Source organism: Neolamprologus multifasciatus, chromosome 14 (genome assembly GCF_963576455.1).
Source record: "Neolamprologus multifasciatus chromosome 14, fNeoMul1.2, whole genome shotgun sequence".
In the NCBI taxonomy this organism is placed as follows: domain Eukaryota; kingdom Metazoa; phylum Chordata; class Actinopteri; order Cichliformes; family Cichlidae; genus Neolamprologus; species Neolamprologus multifasciatus.
The window spans coordinates 22,918,751-22,943,509 of record NC_140452.1 but is presented as its reverse complement, the minus strand read 5'-3'; the positions used below and the strand labels follow the sequence as shown (position 1 = coordinate 22,943,509).

The 24,759-nt window shown below is 39.7% G+C and overlaps 1 protein-coding gene across 6 annotated transcripts in view; it reads left to right on the top strand.

Annotated features, from left to right (window-relative positions):
- gria4a (glutamate receptor, ionotropic, AMPA 4a) overlaps positions 1 to 24,759 on the top strand; it is a 107,866-nt gene that overhangs the window by 28,341 nt on the left and 54,766 nt on the right. For all 6 annotated transcript variants that reach the window (XM_085131472.1, XM_085131473.1, XM_085131476.1 and 3 more), the window contains exons 3-5: positions 19,671 to 19,910; positions 24,170 to 24,222; positions 24,487 to 24,618. In XM_085131472.1, coding sequence (XP_084987598.1) covers positions 19,671 to 19,910; positions 24,170 to 24,222; positions 24,487 to 24,618 — 425 coding nt within the window. The remainder of the gene's footprint in view (positions 1 to 19,670; positions 19,911 to 24,169; positions 24,223 to 24,486; positions 24,619 to 24,759) is intronic.

Genomic DNA, 24,759 nt, shown 5'->3' with positions numbered 1-24,759 from the left:
ACCATTTCTGATGAGGCTTCAGTCAACAGCAGATGAGTCAACTGAAGTGCCAGATGTATCTCTCATGTTCTTCAGTTGATTCATCTGCTGTTCACTAAACCAAAGAGAATATATGAAATAGTTTAAATGATTTCAAGTCCCTCACAAACCTGAACTGAATAAACAGAAGAGGGTGGATGGATGGATGGATGGATATCTTAAGTGAAGATATTAGCAAAGCAAACTCTCACTCATGTATGATTTCATCTGGTCAGCCTTAGATGGGTTAGAGTAATTTTAACCATTACTCTGGTCAACTATCATTGTTTAAAGATTAATTTTTGTGTTTGTTTGCATTTAACACACATGCAACACTGATAATGTGAAATTTTCCTATGTTTAGCTTAGGTTAGAAATGTATGACCATACAGTGGGTGCTTTTCATTATGCTCATTTTCGCTCTCTTCCCACAACCCAAAAACGATTCCTCCATCTACCATCCTGAAGGATCTTTCAATTCCTTAAATGCAGTTTGAGGAGATCAAACTGTGCAAGGAGGCTTCTGGAGAACGTTAGAGTGACAAATCGAAGGTGTCCTTCTTCATATCTCTCTCTCACACACATCCTGGCGTTAAGAAGCTACGGCATGAGGAAAAGATGTGAGCGGAGGAAGCGGAGAGACACAAATAATGAAAAGCACCCAGTGGTAGTGAATAAGACAGGAGTGTGTGCATGCGTGTGCTTAGCTTTCATCTGCAGAGGCTGGCTTTTTGCTTGAGGACAAGGACTTTTCACTGTGCTGCTACCCTGCAGAGTGTCTGTGTGTGAAGTCTCCCAGGGGGACAGAAAGTGTAGTTACATTCTTGCCAGAACTCGGGACGCTCACAGTTTATACACCTTCTATTATGTTCGGCTCTCCTTTATTCTGGTGTGTTTGACAAATGGTTTGAAAAACTTCCATGTGGTAAATGCAGAATCTCATCTGGCAGCATTGCCAGTGACAGTTTGAATTGGAGATCTTGTTGATTACATCACATGAGGTATTTCTTGCATGTTATAGGTACACACCAGTAAAAGCTAAAAGCTAACATTTGATAAAGACTAAACTAGACTTTAGACTACCTTGTTTAGACCAAACAATGATCCCTGCTGCTCTAAATCTGAGTTTTTGAAGTAAATTAAAAGGCTCTAAAAACTGAGTTATCAGATATATTTGTAGAGCAGACATCAAAAGCATGTATTATAAAACAATGCAAGGGGATGTTCGTGAATACCAACTTTTAAGCACAGTATAAAACACAAGAAATGTGTTCTTAGCTACTAACCATACAGTACAACTTATGTACTTACTTGTAAGTTCTGAACTCTTCTTCTTTCACCAAAGATTAGTTAGTCTGACAAGAGGCACTAAAATCAATAAGTGCCTAATTCAATAATCTTCTGTGAAAATCTAGACTATTGCTTGACCTGCTGAAACATGAAGTCTGAAAGGTTCCTAGAGTTTCTAACAGTAGAATGGAAGGCAGAGGTTTCAGCTGTCATGCTGCTGTACTATGGAGCCAGCTCTTAGTTTCAGGAGGATTCAGGAAGCATACACCCTTTTTACTTTTAGGGTTAGGGTGACTCTCATCGGGTGTATCAGGTGACTCTGAACCCTCCCTTAGTCTTGCTGCAAAAAGCTGCTGGGAGGCTTCCAATGATGCATTTAGCATTTCCTCTTCACTTATCTCTTTTCACACTCCATGAGGTTAAACACCAATATTGCATTTAGCTATTAGTGATTATTAAACTCTGATTCTCTGCTATAATGTGTTTTCCCCTAGTCTCTCTCTGCTCTTTTCTCTTTCCCATCACCACCAATCAGTCGCAGCAGATTGCTCCCACTTCCTGATCCTGGTTCTTCCTGGTTTCTTCCTGTTAAAAGGGGGTTTTTGCTTCCACTGTCACCAAGTGCTTGGGTTGTCAGGGTTGTCTGATTGGGGTTGTCCTTTTAAATATGATAGAGTCTTTCCCTTGAGGTTAGTGTTTTTGTAAATTGGGACGATTACAAATATATTACAATTGCTTTTAAATGAGTTGATCTGAACTGGAGTTTCTTTTGAATAATGCACTCGAATGATCAAACATAAATATAAAAAGAAGGGAGTTTACTAGCTATCACATAGCAGCTCCCATAATGAAACAGACTGTCGAAAAGCTAATCAGTGTTTTCTTTTTAAACCAACTTCCCAGAATGACTCCCTTATGCCTATGGTTCATTTTATTCCATAACAGCTACAATAGTTTCTAAAGGAGCATATCTTTACCAAACAAGAGTTTTTGCATGTTTTCTTTAATGATTAATGTGTGGGTTCTAGATTGCCAAACCTTCTGTCTTGCACAGTCTGTTTACTCATGCTGGGTGTTTGACAGACACACAAACAGTAGCCACAGTGTAGTGGCTGCTTTTTGTGAGAAATTATATTCATTCTCAATTTTTTGACATTCAGTAACATAAAATCATCAGCCTGCTGATATAATACGCTATATTCATAACACACATCATCTCATGTCATATTGCATAGTAAGATTGTTTTATAGTACCTCAGAGGGAAGGTAACAAAAAACACATGAAAGTCTGGTTGGACCAAAAAAAACATTGTTAGAAACTAGATTCTCTGATTCAGTCAAACCATAGTTGTCTTGTCTTGAGGAAATAAGAGATCATCCATCACCTGTCCAATACCATCTCAGTGGTGAAGCATGGTGGTGGCAAAATCCTGTTATGGTGTGCTTTTTAGCAGAAGGGCCAGTAAGTGGCTGTAGCTCAGGCGGCAGGTCATCTACTGATTGAAGGTTGGTGGTTCGATTCCTGGCTTCCCCTAGTCTGCATGCCAAATATCCTTGGGTTAAAGGAAAGCTGAACGAGCTGTTAAGTACTACAGGGCACCCAGGAACATCGAAGGGAGCCGAAGGGTTACCTTCCAACAGTACAAAGACCCCAAGCCTGTGTCAGTCAGCGATATTTGTCATGCACCTTGGTTGTCGTACTAGTTGGCTGCCAGCAAATTGATAAATGTTTATTTTGGGTCTCACCAACTTCCCAACACCTGTTCTTATTTTACCCGTAATCACTTGAAGTCATGGGATATCATTCACTTTCTATAGTAACTGGTCACCACGTCTCTGCAAAAATTATGTCATATGCTCATTTAAAAATTCTGCTTTGTTGATTTTCATTATAGCATTATAAATGTAGATTTGATCAGGGAAGCTGATAGAAAGCTCCAACATATTTTGAATACTTTCTGAATGGTCTGTACTTGTTCTTTCTTTTTTTTACTATTGACTAGGTGGTGAGCAAGAATTGTTGTACTTGCACTACGTGAAGCTAATGTCTATATTTGATACTGTATATGTATTTTTCCCTTTATGACTAGTTATATAAGGGGTTAAAATGCATCATAGAAATTATGCCAGACGATTTGTGATAACTGATCCAACTAAACAAAAATTCTGTGATACTTCTCAGATTGCTGAAATGCTCCCTTTACCTCTATAAGCAGGTCAGTGGCTGCAGGTTCATTTGTGGTACACTGCTCCAGGAATTCTAGTGTCTGTATCACTGAACTGGAAAAAATACAAATAAAATTTGGTAATTAAATAGCCATCTTTGCTCATTCTAAGAGAGATATGAGGCGCTTAAGCCTTGTGTCGATCAAGCACTTCTTTTTTTAGCTAGCAGCGGCACTTAGCAGATGCTTGGGGAAAGTGCTAGTCATGGTTTCGACTGTTGCTATGAGACGATATGAGACAACTCAAAGCTCAAAGCTCTTTGGGTATTTTGTTTTTACTTGAATCACACTGGCACATTGAGTAAAAATATGCTCAGCTCTTAGCACTTGCAAACAAGGAGACAAATTGGCCAGTGAAGAATGTTACAGTGGACCAAGTGATGCAGGAAATTACTGCTCAAAGTCGCTGCAGGTTTCAAACATCTGAGACTACATCTTCAAAAACACTATTAAACAATTCTCATACATGTTTTAATTCACTAGGTTAGATAAGTCATACTAACATCTCTTCTCCACATCTATTTCATGCAGCAGCACATAGAGTTAATAGAGCTGTAGCCAACATATACAGAAATAACAGAGCAGGTGTTGTTTGTGTTGACTGTATGTGTAAGAAGTGGACCGTGGCTAATGAGGGGAGATACACTAGAATGCATCTGTCCAAAATGAATGCTTTCAATCATTTAAAAAAAAGTGACATAAGTGCTGGCATCCTTTAGGAATTAAACACTTTGTAGAATAATTTTTCTCTGCTTTTGTTCTGCCAAATTATGCACTGTCAGGATCTCCAGACTTTCCATGTAAAATTGACTTGTAATAACTTCCATGACAAACACAAAGCCAGCTCATTTTAGCTCACATTAACCACACTATAGGTATTCTGTACCTATTGTAACATGCTACTACTAATTAATGCACTATGACCCAAATCTCTTTTTATATAACAGACCTGTGATTATCTTCTTGAATAATGTTAATGGAGTCTAAAAGCTACTGACATCTTAAAGGTAATGTAGAAAGTGTAAATGAGGAGGGGAAAAAAACACTTTTTGTGTGTTAATTTTCTTCTCATTCATCCACCAGCAGCAGCTGTGTAATGGCTGTGCATAAGCAGACGTTTGAAGTTCAGCTTTATCCTAAAGGACATATGGACATTAAGAGCCGGGGATTAAACCAATCATTCATTCAGCAGACATCTGCTTTCCTGTTTCTCCTGCCACTGCCAACTTGTACTGTAAGATGAGGCAGATGAAATTAAGGTGACTACGTTTGTTTAGACTTGACTCGATTTGACTCGATTCAATTCAAACTGAAAGTTTTAAATGTAATTGAATTTACATGAATTCATCTAAAGGATAGAGTCACACTAACTGGAGGTGAGAGCTCGGCGGATGGAAAGAGATGAAGAAGAAGACAGAGATCAGCAGGAGAGCAAGATAGATGGGCTGAAGAAAGAATGAGGAATAGCGAGGGGGAGCACTGAGACAGCAGGAAAAATGGATGATGGGACGCCATTACCTCCCTTACATTACTGCTCTGTTTATCTTGTGAGCACACTCAATCACCGTGGACCTGTGCTCAGCTGGAAGGACACACAAACACATAAACAGTGGCATCCAGACATATTTGTATTACTATTTCAAACAAGCCATTAAGTAACATTCCTCCATTTGTTGTAGTTATATTGATAGGAGAAGATATCTGTGCAGCACATATGCAATTTTTGGGTGACTGTGCATTTGGATGATGTCGATAGTTCACAATTCAATTCTCGTGCTCATTTCTAATCATTTCTACTCTTAAATGTTATCATCAGAAAGGAAGAGACAAGGTCACAGATAAACATGAAATAGAAACACAGACACATTTTGCAATCTTTTATTTTTTAACAGGAAAATCAAGCAACAGTAGTTGAACTTTGAGAGATGGTTATCACTGACAGCTATTCAAACAGTTGCATTGTCTGGCTCATTATGCATCAGTCAGTAGTCAGAGCTTTGCTGACGGCCCTGCGAGAAAAAAAGACCTGAGATAAAATCAGCTGCTTTGTGTCCTCTCACAATTTTACAGTCAATATCGGAAATCAGACTGGCAGCCTTTTCTTGTTATGTGTTATTCAGCTATTTCTGTGACATGCTGTGTGTCAAACAGAGTAACACAGAGCAACTTTTGGAACGTTAATAAGACTCAGAATTGTCATTGGACACTAACTCAGATCCTCACATCCTCTGAAAGGACAGCATCAGCCATTTCAGCAAGTTGCACAAAAACTATTCAAATGACAAAGCAGCTAGTTTGAGCTGTAGGAATCACAATGTGTGTTCCTTGGGAGCTCAGAATGTGATCAGGTGATATTATTATTATAGAGGTCGAAAGACCACAGGGAGAAGTTCGAATAGATGGTCAGCTTAACAAAGTGGGGTCTTTTTACACAGGAGATTGCATATTGGCAGTTGAAATGGGTTCCTTTCAACCATGGCAACGAAGTTATTATGACCATGACAACAGAGGTCCTGTAACCCTGAGAAAGTAGCAGTTTGACCCATAACAAAACTCCTTATTCTCATCCAAACTGTGATAGTTTTCCAAAGCCGCAGGCAAATGGAAGGTTTTACATATCAGAACATGATAAAAAAATATCATCTTCATACAGTTTTAAAGTTTCTTACACACGACACCTCCTGATAAGTAAAATCATAGACTTTAAAGAGGGTGTGCTTTCATCTTACTATGACTATACCTAAACCTATCCAAACCACAACCACAGTTTTGAGTTTTGTCACATTAACTTTTTCTTTCATCACTGATGATGAAGACTAAGGATACTATTTGACAATAGTAATTAGCTACTGCAGTAGTGGTAACTAGTCACCATGATGCACTTGTGCACATATGACCTAGTTAGCGCTCCGTGTGATTGCTACTTATCATGTTTTTGCAGGCGCTCCTAAGAAGCAATCACACAGAGCGTAGAGCAGAAGGAGCATCCACTTCAAAAACACCTAAAGTTGTCCAGCAAAACGGCTTTACGCACCTTGGGCAGTTGAATCAGAGTGTGAAATTAACAAGCGGAGAATATTAAATTGGCTTTTGGATGGTTGCAAAACTGCAAGGATAACACAAGGCACATCACAAGAGAAAAATACACATCAAGTGTGCTATACCATTCTTTTTTTTTTGCAGATTTTTCTGTGTGATCACTCCTCGGGGGAGATAAAAGCACAGTACTTACATACAATATGAGGCATGGCATAGAGTTTCTTTCTCTCCTCCTTACTTTCTTCTTCTGCCTTCCCTCCTACCTTGTCTACTGTGATGAATGGTTTTGATATTGGCTGTTGTGTGTGTGTGTGTGTGTGTGTGTGTGTGTGTTGGGGGTTGGGGGGATGAGGTGCCTGTGTTCATACTGGACAGCCCCAGAGGGTTTTAGCTATCGTTAGTAGTCCTTAAAGATGACTGAAAAAAAAAACACTGTCACCTTCCTCTCTCTTACTCACACACACACACGCATGCATGCACACACTGTAGATTTTCCCTATTTAAAAAACTGCATCCCATATGGTAGCAAAGCCCTGTGACAGGTGATGTGTAGTCTCCGTCGTTCTTTCCCTCTTATCATTTCCCTCCCCCTTCCTTACTCTCTCCATCTTTTATCTCGGCAGTTGCAGACCTAACTGTTGAGACAAAGTTTTTTGTAGCGCATTGTATATGCTGCTCCAACTGCGCGTGCAGATGTGGGAGTCTGTGTGTGCATGCATGTTTTACTGGTGTATCAAGCTGTGAGCAGATCTGCTTTGGGCTGGAGCTTTGCTTTGAGACTTTTTGTCAGGTTCTCCATTACAAGATTGATAACATGCCTCGGTAAAGACAATCCTGGGGACATTCAAGCATTTTTTTGTTTCATAAATGGTAAGATATTTAGGAAGGTGGACTATTTATTGCAATTGCTACTTAAATGGTAAATGGCCTGTATTTGTATAGCGCTTTTCTAGTCCCTATGGACCCCAAAGCGCTTTACACAACCTGTCATCCACCCATTCACACACAGGTGATCGCAAGCTACATTGTAGTCACAGCCACCCTGGGGCGCACTGACAGAGGCAAGGCTGCCGGACACTGGCACCACTGGGCCCTCTGACCACCACCAGTAGGCAACGGGTGAAGAGTCTTGCCTAAGGACACAACGACCGAGACTGTCCAAGCTGGGGCTCGAACCGGCAACCTTCCGATTACAAGGCAAACTCCCAACTCTTGAGCCACGATAGCCCCACAACTTACAAAAATGATCACTCTAAACATTGGCATATCAGTCTTATGGCTGTGTGTGTTGGTGTTTGAGGCTTGTAAGTGCAGCATCATTCTTAACCTGGTTACAGTATGTTAGTTTTCAATTGCAGTAAATCTCTTTGACGTGAGGGCAGCAGAATCTTTTCTAGAAGAGTCTCATGTTCCAAAGTAATGTGCTGAGCTAAGAGATATGAACTTGAGACACTAATGAGATGTTACCAAAATGTGATCGCTTCCTCACGACTACACAGAAAACAGAACTGCTGATTGGTCGTGTCCATGGCTCATTGGACTGAGACAATACCAGTTACAACTCACATCGGTGTTCAATCACTTGTGCATGTAATTCCCTTGCTCCCCATTTTATTAGAACCCTCCATTTTCAGAGTTGACTAATGCAGGAAAATGCCACAGACTTAATATTTAGAAGCAATTTTTGAAGCCCATTATAGCCCTGATGTGCAGGCTTCACACCACATTAAGACAGGTTATTAAAAATGTTCAAAACCAGAAGTGACTCTTTATGAAATGTCAATTTCATGTTTGTGCAGTTCAAAAAATGAGGAAGAAGTCTATTTTTTTAATATGCTTTCCACTCCATTTTTGTACGGTGGATGATGTTAAAGAGCTCATTTAACTTAAAACATCATCTGTTTCCACATCTGACAAACTAGCTTTGGTACCGCATTCCAGCAAAGCAGTGAGTGAAAACAGCTCGGAGCAGTATGACAAACTTGGAGAATACTGATGCCAAAAGACACCTTAGGGGTATTTGACACCCTGGCATGAGAACTAGAGGTGGGTTTTGATTATCGATTTATGGATTAAAATCGATTCTGGGTTGGACAACGTGATATCAATTCATTAAAATCCTGAATCGATTTTTAAATATAAATTTATTTTGCCCGAAACGCCAGAACCTCAGGTTAAACCTCACAAAATTTCTACAACCACCAAACAGCTAAAACAGTAAATGGGAGCAGGTACACGAATTCTGCACAAAGACGTGAACACAAAACACGACCCACGCATCCGAATCAGTGAGATGTCGCCTTTCTCACCCGACGGCACGTACATGGACACAGACACGCCGTCAGGGCTGAAAGCCGACAGCTCACTGATTTTGAAGCGTCAGTGGGTGCTTTGTGTTTACGTCTTTTTTGCGCTAGATTCTGAAGCTGCAGGTTTTATATCTCTCCAAACAATACTGACTGAACCAGCAGCCAAAGACGATCCAAACTACGCTTCACATTTCGCTTCGCATAAACATCATCATGAATTTCCTCTTACTTTTGCTGTTTTGCTTCCACCATGATAAAATCACACTTCATGTAGAGCTGCTCTCTCTCTAAACCCACCCCTACTTATTACCCACCAGACTCTATAAAAATATAGATATGTATTGATAAGTGATCAGGATTATAATATTTCTGACTGTCTGAGGCAAAATTTCCCCAATTCAAATTGAATCGTGGATCGAATCGATTCTAGAAATCAGTGACGATACCCAGCCCTAAAGAGAACACATTTTGCAGACAAATTTGTGTTTCTAAATGTGTTCTGCAATTACATTTGGAGCTCTGGATACAATTTATTTCCTAAGTTAAGCATGTTGGTTGGTTAGTCTGCGTGATGGACCTATAAAGCACATGATAGTAAGACCAGAGATTAATGTTTACATACGTGCATTTCAGCTTTGCAGAAATTAAGGTGAATATCATAAACAGTGTTGGGCAAGTTACTTTGAAAAAGTAATTAATTATAGTTACTAGTTACTTCTTCCAAAAGTAACGGAGTTAGTAACTGAGTTACAAAATTCTAAAAGTAATTACTTAAATTACTTGAAAAGTGACTATTGCTTTACTTTAAAAAGAAAAAATGTTTAACCCTCTGGGGTCCAGGGTATAATTGGCCATTTTTGACTACTTTTAATTTTCCCTCCACATTTCAGCTTTAAAAACTATTTACTTTGCCTTGTTTGGTATCATCCTTTTCAGCACAACCTCACGTGTCTGAATTTATAGTTATGTTTTCATTTTGACATACTGTATTAACACAATTGATCTAAAATCAGACAAAAAACATAAAATCTGAGTAGAAAGTTATATTTTTTACTGTAACAACCACAAACATGTTTAATGAATCACATTTCATAGCTTTAAATGCAAATATAAATTGACAATTTTAAAATCATATGCACAAGTTTTGCAAACAACAAAGTTATTTGCAGCCATTTACCTTTTACCCTTTTTTAAATAACCATTTCAAACTATTTACAGAGCAATCAGCTGTTCTGCATTCAATAAGATGGCATACAAATTATTTGTGCCACTCCAAAAAAATAATCTGTCCACTATAAAGGAGAACATCACAGCCTGATACCTGCAGGTCTGACAGCAGGTGTATCACTCCTGTTTTCTACCTGGAGACAGCAATCGCCTCATTGTTCTATCCACAAAACTATCCACAACACTACACAAGACAACACATTAACTACACACTCCAAACACGCTAAACGTCACAAATCTCTCACATCTCTCTCTCTCTCTCTCTCTCTCTCTCTCTCGTCCTAAAACAACCTCTCTTCCTTAACAACCAAATGTCATGTTGCCATATCATTTTTTGATTGGTTGACATGGTACATTTTTCCACCAACACCAAGGGGCTGTTTTGTTTAGTTTTTTTATGTTTTGGTCATAAGTAGAGAGTGCTTGCTAGCGCTGTCCTTAGATAGTAAACGTGACGAAACTATTGAGGAAAAAACGCTGCGTATATATTGTTTATCATGACTCTGATTTTACGTGGCCTATCAACACAATTTAAAAACTGGTTTAAATCACCTTGTTACTTTGTCAACGACTACTTTATTCTTCCTCAGTCAAACAGCAGCACTCATGCGATTGTTTTCCCCCCTTAGCTCCAGGTGTTGTGCTAAAAAGTGATCATCTGCCAGAAAGTGATTGCCATCCGCAGGAGTGCGCGCAGCTGCTTAAAGCTGTAGCGGCCAGATTACTTACAGCTACTTCCGTGCAACTGATATAAGGTGCGGTAAGCTGAAGACAGCTTCAACCGTCTGTTTGTTGAAAAATAGTAATGTGACCGCGCCGCATTTTCTTGCTAGTAACGATAACGGCGTTGTAACGATAGGAATAGTACTGAAAAAAGTAACGCCGTTACTTGTAATGTCGTTATTCCCATCACTGATCATAACCTCTGCTTCAACAAACATTTATGGCAGGTTCTTGGGCACTGCACTGATTGTTTGTTGTTGCACTCCTTCTGTGACGTCACCACAGACTATTGCTGTTCACATTTGCTCTTATAGGCACACTGAGCTCACTGCAGTCTTTTCTGGAACAATAAGTGTCGCCAAACAGAAAAAACCTTTGTTGATGTAGGACAAGAAAAAGTCCAAAAAGTTAGCAAAACTATGGCAAATTTTTCTTTTGTTTAGTTTTCTCCAGAATGTCTTTTCAGGCTGTTGCAACATCTCCCACAGCATAATGTGAGAATCCTTGAGAAGCTCCTATACTGATATAAGTCTATATGATCCATTTTTTACCAACAAGACTGTATACTCACACAAGGACAGAAAACTTGAGAGCTGCTGAAGTAACACCAAAGCGTGACTTGCCTCAGAAGCTGTGTCATCACTTTCAACATCGCTTGCGAGGGCAACAACCGTGAGGATCAACCATCATTGACCATCATTGATGCTTTTCTTTCTGCAAGTGGAAATTTCACTGTAAAAGAAAAACCTGTGGGTTTGCAAATGAAATGCACTGTAAGATTTGCTAATATATTTACTGCATATGAACATATTCTCTAGGTGACTGAGATAGACAGCCAATAACCTCAACTCATTGTGAACTACAGAAAATTAGTAACATTTAACTCACCTCAGTCACAGGATAAATGATCCGAAAGAACTAAAGTGTCCAAGTATTTATTTTTACATATATTTGATAGCAGGGAGTGAGCCATAGTGTCACCAACTATTAGTATTCCCTAAATGTGATAACACTAAAGGCCACACAAGTACTGTAGTTGCCTCTCTCTTGGGTACCTGTCCTCATTTTCCCCAGTCATTACTCTTATTCTTAGAAGCTTTATTCATGAAGCCTCAGGGACATGCCCTGGGGGAGGAGCTGGGGAGGAGTAAGGAGGATGAACAGGTGCAGAGAAGCAGAAAGATGCAATCAAAGAGAATAAAGAAGTAAGTGTGGTAGTTCTACCCAGGAGCATTTTCTCCTGATGTCCCTCACCCCTGACCCGACATTCAACCCTGTATTCAGACACTGGTCCTAAAAAAAGACATATTATGAATGCTCTTTGAAGCAGCTGTGCATGTGTGTGTGTCGGCGTGTGTGTGTCAGTGTGTTAGTGTAAACGTCAGTGTGTGCTTGTGTTTATTAATGTGAAGACCTGACTCCCAACACATTCAAATGGCTATGAGTGCATTTAAGGACTAATTTCCAAGCCTTTTCTATTCCTTCACTGCCCTCCAGAGCAGTATTTCCTCCATTTCTCTTTCTGCCTGTTTGTAAATATCTTTCTCTACCTCTTCTTTTCCTCTGCACTGTCTGCTTGGCAGACTTTACACTCTCTTGTTGCTGTCAGAGCCCCTCGTGGGTTTTGGAACTACTCTCTTCCTCTCTTGCTTTTCTTTCTCTCTCCATTTCTTCTTTCCTTCCCTCACTGAGAACAACCGAAGCCTCCGTTTTCTCTCTGCTTGAGGCAGTTTTGTGAAAGAGGGAAGAAAAAAGGGAAGACAGAGCGAGATAGACGGGAGAAGCAGGCAGACAGAGAAATGAATGGCCTTATTCACAAGCACAGCAAAACCAGACACACACACAGTCGGGTACATAGCAATCTGTCATTCTCAATAATCACTGCCCCTGTTTATGAAGCTGTTGTGGCTCAGTTATCCTATTAGCTATGTTCTACTGGAGAGGATTCGATATGAAATCCATAAGGTGGCCGAATGTTCTTCCCAGACTATTGATTTTCAAGGTTTATCTTTTATCTTGTCTTTATAATGCTACTAATTAGCCCACTTGAGGCATGGTGTCCCTGAAAATGTCTGATCAATTGTTCTCTGCATGTTTGCAGATTTTTGCATTATAAATATGTTTTATTAAACTGGATCCCCTGAGATTCAAAAAACTCTTTAGGGTGCTCTTCTAGGGAGAAGAATGCGTTATAATAATGTCTCCGGGAAGGAAACCACAAAAATATTTAATTCTTCATAACTCGTTTATGCCTCTTGCTTATATTGCTTATACTGCTGTGCATACCTCTTTATTTTGGTGCTGAACAATTGGCCATTGCTTAAAAAGCTCTCGGATGCCTCCTAATTTTGATCTATTTTATAAAGTAGTGAGCATTTTCTCTCAAAGAATATTAATCTTTAGGCTTTTAGCCTGACTTCATATACCTTTTTTCTTTTCTTTTCTTTTTTGCTCATGAATAGAGTGGATAAAAAGCTGCTTTCTTGATTTAAAAATAAATGTGTGTAAAAAGTGTGCATGATTGGACACTGAGCGGTGGGGAAAGGTGATATATGTGTTTTACTGTTGCATGATTTTATTGAAAACAGTAAAACAATTTTACAGGCATATTATGAAATTTCTTTTCTAACCTTTGTGGTGCCGGCAGCTTTTTGCAAGAAGTTGCTCCATTGTGTCATAATCTCCAGTATGGTGTATAATATGGGAACTAATCTGAAATCCATACAGTGACTTTGCTCTCTGCCAGATTTTATTGATCTCCAAACTTTGTCTTCTATCTTGTCTTTATAATGGTCCTCTTTAACAGAGCTTTTGATGCCCATACAAATGTAGTGCTTCACTGTGTAATAAATGAAACTTCTAGAATGGTGCAGTGGTTAGCACTGTCACCCCACAACAACAAGCCTCTGGGTTTGAACCCACCGGTGGCTGGGTCCCTTCTGTGGGAGTTCTCCACATGTCTGTGTGGGTTCTTTTTAGGTTTTTCACAAAGTGCATGGGTTAGGATAATTGGTAATTTAAAACTGGCCATAGGTGCAAATGTAAACAGGAATCATTTTATGTCACATGGCAAGCACTGAGAATGATGTTAAAGGGGCCACCACCAACACCACCCTGACTTGGGTAACCAGAAGAAAAATGGATGGGTGAAAAAATAATTCTCTGGAAAAACCTTTTGAACTTTGAAAACTTTTTTCTCATTTGTTAGCATATTATCCCCCAACTGTTTCTTTCTTTCTTTTTTGTCACAAGTGATTTTTATGGGTTTGTTTTTGTTTCTATATTAATGAAACTGAATTTAAGTTGGAGATGCACCAATTGCTTTCTTGTCCAATTGCGATTCCAAGTGTGACCAGCCAACACTGATTTTCACCAAAAGCTGTAGCTAAAACCATATGCAAACAAAAATTCGCTTTTCTTCAATAAACGTATTTTTCACAATGAAAGAAATCATCAAACCTAACAATTCCCCCCAAACTGCAGTAAGTTAGAGGAGTAAGTTCTGCAGTAAGCTCTCTCACTGAAACAACTAAAAATAAGGTGCTCTGCTGTTGGAAAGAAGTGCAAAGAGTTAACTGAAAATATTCTGCTGAACACCCACCTTTACCTAGCATATTTTACCTTACCTTATCCTAATCTGATATACCTTGGTTGACTAGCCGGTGACCAATCAGGGTCAAGCAAATCTGGCTGGCCAGTCGGTGCATCTCTAATTAATTTAGTTGTTTTTCTATTTCATACCTCACCGGTCAGATATGTTTAATGAATGTGACTAGTCTCAAAAATATAACAAAGTGCAATCAAAGAATAAAGGTAATCCAACAGTTCACAACAGAGACCACAATAAACCAGGAGTTCCACAAACAGACAAAGCTGGATCAGATAACTAGAGAAAGACTCTGTGGCTACAAACACACAAACACATACACACACAGAGGTATAATCAGCAGGAATGGATACAGCTGGGTAACAAGAGATAGGTGATGACAATCAGGAACATGAGCCGGGGAGGAAGTACAGGTCAGAGCAAGACATTAGAAATTACCATAGCAAAAATTGAACACTAACCCTAACTGGCACAATATGTTTTTTGAATAGAATAACTAATTTCACATACAGTAAGAGTCTCAGTCACTGTGGACATTTTACTGTTCAAAGGATCATCCTCGAGCACTAAAATATTTTTTCTTTGAAAATCTGGACACTTTCTCTGCGCTGGAACAAAAAAGCACAGGAGCTTGCTTCTCCAGAGCTTACCCCTGGGTAAATGAGTTAAACGTGAACTTTCAGTGTAAGCCATTGTGCAGTTCATTTGTCTATAATTATATTGCACATAAAGTTGATTATTGGTATTCACCACGTTCCCCCCCCCCCTCCATTCTCGGGTACTACTGCTCTACCCTGTAGGCAGCCCCAGGCAATGTCTGGGAAAAGGCACCTTATGGCTTTTAAACAAGCTTGTACTCCTCATTTGCTCATGTGTGTGCTTTATTTTGGCCTTTGCCTCAAGATAATGGGAGATCACAGACTGAGAATTGCATGTGTGCTTTGGAGGATGGAGGGATGCTTTTGTGTCAAGGTAACTACAGCATCTACAGTATGGGTCTGTATATGCGTACACTCAAAAAAAATAATTCATTGGATGAACATAATTTTATCTTGCCACTTATATTCCATCTAAACAAATCATGTTATATTAATCCATCTTGATTGTGTTGTTTCAACACGATATATGTTTGCTGTTGTTTGTACCAAGTTAGTCTACTTAAATTTATTTAAAGTCATGTTATATTGTTTAAACACTTTGGCACATGAAAAGTCAGTCTTGTTACATGAACTAGTAAAATATTTGTTTGTTACACCAGTGATTGTTGAATGAACAAATGTAACTTTTGTCTGTAGTGCATGTTGTGTTCATATCACATAATGTTCAACAAAAAAATTCAACGGATTTACAGCGACTTCCAATCCACCCATCCTCTTATCTTTATCTGGGCTGCGGAAGTGATAGGATAAGAGGGGCAGGGTACATCCGGAACAGGTCACCAGACTATCACATAGAGCTAAACAACCATTTGCACTTTAACACCTTTGGGTAATTTAGAATCACCAATTACCCTTACCCTAATAACTGCATGACTTTTAACTGTGGAGAAAACCAGAGTACGCAGAGAGAATCCATTGCAAACTTGGCCAAATTGTGGATTTGAACCCAGGACCTTCTTACTCTGAGGCAACAGCACGTGGTACTCAACAAAAGTAGGAAAGCTATGCTTGATGCAGAATTTTCTTTATGTTTTTGTCCTCGACAAGTTAAACCATAATAAATAGTAATACATACAGTACATGTGGTGTGTGTATGGTTGTCTGCCTCTTATAACCCCACTGATTTTCCTGTGGTTTGACATCTCGTGTGATCTTGTGAATTTCGTGAGTCCAGGCAACTAACCACTCTTCCTAGATTGTATCATGTCATCTGAACAAGAACAAATTAAGTTTTGGAATTTCATGCACATCCAGCGTGATTTAATTGCGTTCACCATAGACACATGAAATTATTTTGTTCAAATGACAAGTTAGACTTTTGTAAATGCAACAACCACCCAATTTACTTTTTTTGAGTGTATAAGTTTTGATGCTGTGCTGTTACAGAAGGTATCTATTCTCTCTGCTATGTTAACAAAAGAAAAGCAAGAAGCTGTCGTAAAGACATCAGCATCATGGTGAGGAATTTGAGAGGGACAATGGTTAAAGAGCAAACAACACCAGAGAAGCAAAGAGAGCGACTGTGAATGTTAGACTGTGAATTATTGTACTGTTTCAGCAACATTCTTTCTTCCCTGTTATGCAAATTGGACAAATTTGAATGTGAAAACGAGAAATAAAGTGATTTTGCAGAGTATGCAGATGATTGAGAGGGCTTTCTATATAAGCACAGAGATACAAATCAGAGAATAACATGGACGGCCGCGGATGTAGAGGCTTGAGTAATGCAGACAAAGGAAGGACATCAGATTTATGGAGGGGTATACGCAGAGAAACAGAGATGTTTGACAGACAGAGCGAGTAATTAAGAATCGAAAAACAGACTGTACATTAACAAAAAAGGAGATGCTCGTGAACAAGTGAAGGGGGAGCAACTAGATGTAAATGTAGGAGATGTCCCTGGAGACCTATTGTGTCCAGTGCTTTAACTGTGGTGATGATGTACCATGCCGCTGGTCCCTTCCTCTCATTAAAGCTTTATGAAGCAAGCTTAGCACACATTTTATTACAATGACGCCACTGTCTGGCACATTCCAGCCTTGCGGCAGGGTGGTGTTGGTAGAGGGGGTTTTAGAAAAAAAAACAAGCCAATAGAGGCATAGATCAGAAAGGGAATCAAGAGAGAAAGGAAGACAGTGAGTGTAAGAAAGGCAAAACCAACATCAGGAAGCATGAATAGAAAAAAGAAGAAGCGATAGACGGAGAACAGAAGCTAAGAATGAAAGCTCAGATGAATGAAAAGTGGGATTTCAGTTATGTGCTCTGGGCCTGTGTGTATAGTTGCAGCTGTCTTGGTATTGTATAAAAATAGACTGGTTTGGGATTAAGGCTATCAATATTTCTTTAGGTTTTGATGGAGGCCCATGAGGTAGATGGAAAGTCAAATTTGAAGACAAGTGATGTCATAAGCTGCATCTAAGCCAGAAGTTTCAGTCAAATTTCAAAAGAAGTCATCAGCTGGCACAGGAGCTCTGCTCCAATCTGCTACCCAGGATGTCAGCTCACATGTTCAGTGCTTCAGTTCTATTATTTCTCATTCTGCTGGGTTTTTTCCTTAACTCAAAATAGTTGATCCTTTTACCACAAATTCATCCAAAATCAAGCCAGTTGTACTGAGGTTAATACATACAAATGGATTTTCTTTAGCATTTATAAAAGATGAAACTCCAAGTACTGCACTTTACTGGCACTTCACTAAAAAAGTACAATCTTTTTTTTATTATCTTATAACACAACCTCATTTCAGGATGTTACACTCATGTGCACTGAAATATCAACTGAAATCTGGGAAAAAGTTGTAAAACTCATTTGTGAAGACACTAAGAACATTGACTTTAAGAACACCATGACTCAGCTACTGCTGAATGACGCATGCTAAGTACGTCTAGTATGCTAGTTCTCTGAATGGAAGACATTTAGCTCCTGTCATAATCAGAGACTAAATCCCTGCCTTATCGCCTCCTGGGTGTAGGGGCCTCAGCTTTGTTTAATTGCCACAAACCCAAGCGTCAAAGCTGCATCTCCCTCAGTATTTACCCCCACTGAGGCTTATAGCTGATAATGGAATTACTCTGAGTCCCAGGGGGAGGGAGAGCAGGAGGAACAGGAAGAGGAGGCAGCTATAGATGAAGGAAAGTGGATGATGGTGGAAGCTGAAAGAGAGAGGATGGATGGAGCATCACCTGGAAAACTAAAGAAAGGGGCAAAGGTATGAGGTGATGTGATGCGCAAGAAGATAAATAGAGGGAGAAAGACAGGAAAAAATTTAGAGTAATGCCTGACTGTTGCCAAAAGCAAACCCTGCAGTCTTCGTGCCTTACTGTTTACTCCAGTGTGACGTATGATGGGGCGGAGAGTGAATTATGATGCAGGGTAGAGCTGAAGTCCAAAAACATGGCTGTTTGAAAGAAAGGAAGAATGGGACTTAGGAAAGAAAGAGGAGGAGGGAATAAGAGGATAAAAGAGAAAGTGGGCAGCCGAAGTGAAACATTAAATCCTATAAAAAGAAATAAATGATGACACAGTTTTCTTAGACTTCACTCGCTTAATTTCTGTGTCCTCTTCTTTTTTTTCTTTTTTTTTTTGAGAATATGGAGGATTCCTCTGTTCACATACCAAGTGCTTTTTTCTTGGTTGAGCTACAAAGATGAATGACAAAACAAAGCGGAGGGTAGAATTTTGCAGAAGCGACATAGCGGAAGATGTCAGAGCTTTTTACTCTTCTCTCTGTCATGTTTGAAAGCTTCCGGATGTTTGGAGACTGAGCTGCAGTGCTGTAGCAGAAAATGACTATATTTGAAGTGAACTCGATGCTTGGTCTCGGATTTTTTATTTATTTTTTTGGCTCTGCATGTCTGTATGTGTGCAGAGATGGATCTTAAGGATCTAAAAGCTGTTTCATTTCATTTTAATTTTCTCAAAAAAGGCATAAGAAGCAACATGAATTTTGGCAACTGGGAACGATTTTGTGTGAGCATTTGAAAATGTCTTGTCAGGGAGCTTCGGTTGGCATCTGATTTTCCCATGCCCCTGCAAATGTTTGTGCTTGTAATTTATAACTGCATGTGCAAGTACATAAGAAGCGGCAGAGAGGGCTATTGTGTTGGGGCCTGTTTTGGGTGAAATAAAAGTCATTTTGCAGAGGCAGTCTAATGTGAAAATGACTGATGTATTTTCAAGATCGGTTCTGTTTCATTAGGCATTTACAAAATCAGTCACACACACAACTCAAAAATAAATTAAAGAAAAAATGCAGTTTGTGGGTCTAATTAGGAGTGTAAAGTTAGTGCATAGCTGACACAAGCTGAAGCCGACTCTCATTAAAATTGGTTCACATGTGAAACCAGATTCCACAGTGTGAATTTAATTAAGGGCTTCTCCATCCTCCCTTCTTGCTGTTTTTGGACCATTTCTCTAGCAGCTTTCAAAAACGGAGTCACTGAGTATTATATAGTGTCATATAGTATTTTTGTCGACTTACCCACTTTTTTTTCTTCTTCTACCTGGATCCCTTTTGTGTCTGACACCCTATTCCCCGACCCCTCCCCATCTTCCACCTCTTCTCTGTCCACAGTCTGTTCCCAGTATTCAAGGGGGGTCTTCGCTATCTTCGGCCTTTACGACAAGCGTTCAGTAAACACGCTGACATCGTTTTGTGGGGCCCTGCACATCAGCCTAGTGACACCCAGCTTCCCCACTGAAGGCGAGGGCCAGTTCACGCTGCAGCTTCGGCCGTCCATCAGAGGAGCTTTGCTGTCCCTGTTGGACCACTATGACTGGAGCCGATTTGTCTTCCTCTACGACACAGACAGAGGTAAATGCCCAGCAATGAATGCGCTAATGATGCATGTAAAAACAGCTCGGATATATAGTCGTCTTATGACCAAGACAAAATCTGACCACTTCTCATTTTCTTCTACTTAACTTTTGTTCCTTCAGAGTTTTAAAGAGCAAAGTCAGAGAAGATTTTGTGGAAGGTTTTAAAAGGGGCTGTAATGTAGTAAAATGGTCAATTTCAACTAGAAAAGCCTAAAAGACTGGAACATAACTGGGCAAGCATTATGTACTTACAGAATTACATGGGTAGCCATGATGCACAGAAAAAAAAAATCCAAGCGCTAATGGGCAGGTGTGTCATTGTTTTCATAGGACTCAATGCCATTCTGTTAATACTACATACACCACATGATCCAGTAGCTTCTGGATCCATCCTTAGTGTTAAAAAAATTTAAAAATTAAAGTAATACTTTTCTTTTTGATTCTTAGTATTTCACATTTAATTCAATTCAGCTCAGTTTTATTTTATAGCACAAAATCACAACAAGAGTTGCCTCATGGCACTTTATATTATAAAGGTAAACACCTCACAATTATACAAAGAAAACAGAAAAACCCCAACAATCATATGACCCACTATAAGCACACACTTTGGCAACAGTGGGGAGGAAAAACTCCCTTTTAACAAGAAGGAACCTCCAGTAGAACCATGCTCAGGGAGGGGCAGCCATCTGCCGTGACCAATTGGGGGGTGAGACAGGATAAAGACGTGCTGTGGTTAGCTCGCTCTGCTTTATAATGTTGTAATTTGAGGTTTGCGTGCATTTGCTTAAGGTCCCGCACACCGTCTCACAGCATTGAGGGCTAGACTTCGATTGGGTCATTGCAGCACCTTGGTTCTTTTCTTTTACAGCCTATCTGTTATAGATTTGCTGCTGAGCTTGGGATCATTGTCCTGTTGGATGACCCAAGTCCTCTGGCTTCAAAACAAGCCTCCAAATGATCAACCCTCCATGCTTGTGCTTAACAGTTGGCATGAGGTGTTTGTGCTGATATGTTGTGTTTGGTTTTCACCAATCTTGGCACTTTGCTGGGCGTCTCCACTTTGGTCATGTCTTTCCAATGCAAGCACTAAAGCCTTGACATCTTTTTTTTCAAAAGCATCTTTGCAAACCTAAGTCATACAGCCCTGTTTTGTTTTTGTTTTTGTTTTATAAGGAGGCTTTCTCCTGGCAGCCTTTCAAAAAAAGTTGTACTTTTTTACCAGTCAATCTTGATCTAATTGTGCTGTCATGAACTTTAACATTTAACAGACTTACTGAGGCCTATAGACCCTGAGACATATTGCTTGGAGGTGTTTTGCATTTCTAAGGCTGAGCATTGCATTGCTTGACTATATGGTGGATTTCCTGGGACGTCAGCTCCTGGGAAGATTGCAGCATTGAGCTAAAACATTCCTGAATCTTCCAGAACATCAAACTGTCAAAACTTTTGCTTTCATAGAGGTGCTCAGACTTGCAGATGATCACTTAATCAAGGACATTTGATTAGCAGCACCCAGCTGCTACTGACCCTCTTAATTCCTATGAAAGCAGTAAGGGCGTACCCCTCTTACGCTTAACCCTTTCTTTTCTTTTTTTCGTTCTTTTTTCATAAAGTAACTCCCATATTTAGCTCTGTGTTCTCATGGAAACACAAAGGTTTTATTACTGGCAATGAGCAGACTTTATAAGGACAGCAGCTGAAACAGTGGTGATTTGGCACTTTTCAGCCAGAGACAAAGATTTGGCCTTAGCTCTCGCGGCGTTCACCTGCTTTTGATTCGACCATGCCATCATGCAGTGCACGCAAGTTAGTGGAGCAGGCACAGCTGATGCCCTCAGACCCTAACCACTGTCATGGGGATGCTTGGCACGTTATTTCTCTCACACACACCTACATGTGTGCACAAATAGACACACACATACACTCCCACACAGACTAATCCCCAGCCACAGGGAGTGAAACACAGGTCAAACATGACGTAAAGTCCCCAGACCGTACTATAGTGGGTGTGTGTGTGCATGTGTGTAGGTGCCTCAGCCAGCATCCTGTGGCCTTCGTTGTTTTAAGTTATTACCCGAGGGAGCAAAAGGGAAAAAAAGAGGAAGGAAAAGGGGGAATAGGAAACACAGGTTAGGTCAGTCGTGCTGGTGGCGAAGTCAAAAAGACAGAAAATTAGCTGTGAGTCATGAGAGGAGGAGACAAACAAGGTGATGGGGACAAGGGCTAGGAAGAGGAGAAAGTGGAGGTAGATGGGGGGCAGTGGAGGATGGCAGGGGGAGCATTACAGAAAGGAGGAATAAGTAGAGAGACAAAATCACAAGCCTCTGTGGATGTACAGTAGCATATAGCATATATATACAGGAAGGAGGGGGAATGTTTGAGAGAAAGGGGGATCAGAGGAAGAAATGGAGCGAAAGATGGATGCGTAAGAATTTGGGCTGTACTCACCCATGACTTGGCCAAGGCAGGGCCCTTCATTACAGGCTCCCATCAAGACCTGCTGCCTGTAATGTGCTGGAAAATGGGCAGTAACACTGTGATCTGTTTTATGCACCCTGCTCTGCTCCAGAGACAGCTGCTTAAACGCACTCACAGAGGCACGAACTGTGGACGTCCACAGAACTGCACATGTGCATGCAAAGGCAAATGCATTCACAGACAAATTCAAATAGATTATATTAGTGCGTGCCCATTTCTGAAAGCATTAGATAATATGCTTTTTCCTATGTACTGTGTAAAAACAGTACATAGGAAGGCACACGTACTGCAAAACACCTGAGTAACTTACAATATAATCATTTTGTATTCTGCAATTAGTTTTAATTCTGATTTCATTTCGATTTTTTTTTGTGTTCAATACAGTTTAGTTTCTGAAGCAGGTAAGCTCATTTGAGTTTAGTTTTTATCCACTCTTTCATTTTGTTCTGCCTCACCAGTTCAGGGTTGCAGGTGTGCTAAAGCCCATCCCAGCGGTCACAGGGCGAAAGGCAGGGTGCAGTGCAAAATGATGATTTTTAGTTTAGTTTTTATTAATTAGTCTTAAACTGGTTATTGCAGTAAAAACACAGCACTTTGTGAAGGCGGTTGACTCAAGGTCACGCACACCTACTAATTCTTAATAAACAAAATCAGCAAAGTCTCATCCAGGCAGGTTGTGATGACACATGTGAACAAAATGTCAAAAACATATTTTCTTTTAGTTTAGTGAATTTTGTAAGTTCACAAAATCTTTTTTGTCAGTTTATTTTTCTCCAAAAGTTGGGTTATTTTTTACACCAAGTTTTACCTTTTTAGAGTTTTAGGTTAAGTTTTAGGCACAGACATTTTCATTTAGACACATGTATGATTCTATATAGCATCAGTCAAGTGGTTAAAAAGGTCAAACTAGAGTGTGTGCTTTCTCGTCTTGTGTTTTAGAAGACTCCCGCTGTACTCGTGTTTCTCTGCCTTTGTGTCCATGTGACTTTCAGCGAATTGTGATATTATTTTATTTTGATTGAATCTGCTTTGCTCAGAGAGTTAGCATCAAGGTTTGTTTCAGCGCTCATCGTGATAGAAACATGGCCGGATGCCAATATCAAGAAAGAATATTGCTGTTGCATTGTGTTATTACTTATTATTACATGTTTCCCATTTGTCTTGACCCAACATGACAGTTGTTCGGTGTAATATTATATCCATTGTCACTCATGTTGACACCTTCTGCTTGTTTGATCAAGTCAGATTCATTAGAAACACATTAAGAAGACAGCCTGTTCAAAGGTGTGTTGCCTCATATTGTAGAAGCAGAAGTCCATTTTATAGTTTTGATTCCAGACTATAAATACTAAGTATTTACACATGAATTACTTTTTAATCCTATTTTAATCTTAAGGGGGAAAAGGATTGAGAATTTAATTTCAATGAAATGTCAACACTGAGTGTCAGAATTCAACAGACAATTCAGACGTTACACTTTGTAGGCTGGAAGATAAAAAATTAAGTTGAAGATGCGTTAAATGCTAAGCATTTTGCCCCTAGTTTTGAAGCGTAATGCACACCTGGAAACAGTTTGCTAATTCTGGTATAGTGTGCAAAGGTTTTACCTTAACTATGATTAGGACAACAGATTTTGAAAACACGAGCGCTTTTGTTTATTTAGTTTTTTTTCTGGAAAAACAGCAAAGCATAATTTATCCATTTTTCAACTGCATCATGTACCTAGTGCAGCATTAATAGTCTTTTTTGCTTCTCTTACTCTCTGTTGTTTAGGTTATGCAATACTGCAGGCAATTATGGAGCGAGCGGGGCAGAACGGATGGCAGGTTAGGACACACACAAACGCACAAATTCTTGGAAACCTGCTAAAACACACACACATGTACAAGAATTGTCATGCTCTCTCAGAGCGCACAACTAGTATATTAATTTAAACATCCACATGCACACACTGTGCTCCCATGCTGTGTATTCACATTTCTGTGATTAGTTCTTCAAATAGCTTTTTCATTTGCTTGAGGTTTACATGCATGACTCTATCCATGATGTCTGCTCTTGTGTTCTTGCGCACATATGACATGTAAAAACAGGTGAGTGCAATCTGTGTGGAGAGTTTCAATGAGGCGGCGTATCGGAGACTCTTAGAGGACCTGGATCGACGGCAGGAGAGAAAATATGTCATTGACCTGGAGCCTGAGAGACTACAGAGCATCCTGGAACAGGTACTGTTATTGGGAAATTTAACTAACAAGATTGTAAATACTTCAGTCTAAAATCCAAAAAGGTGCTTAAGCCAGCAAACCATGTAACTCATGTTAGTTGAGTATGGAGGTTGAATATGGAGGGATTTGTGGTGCAGATAA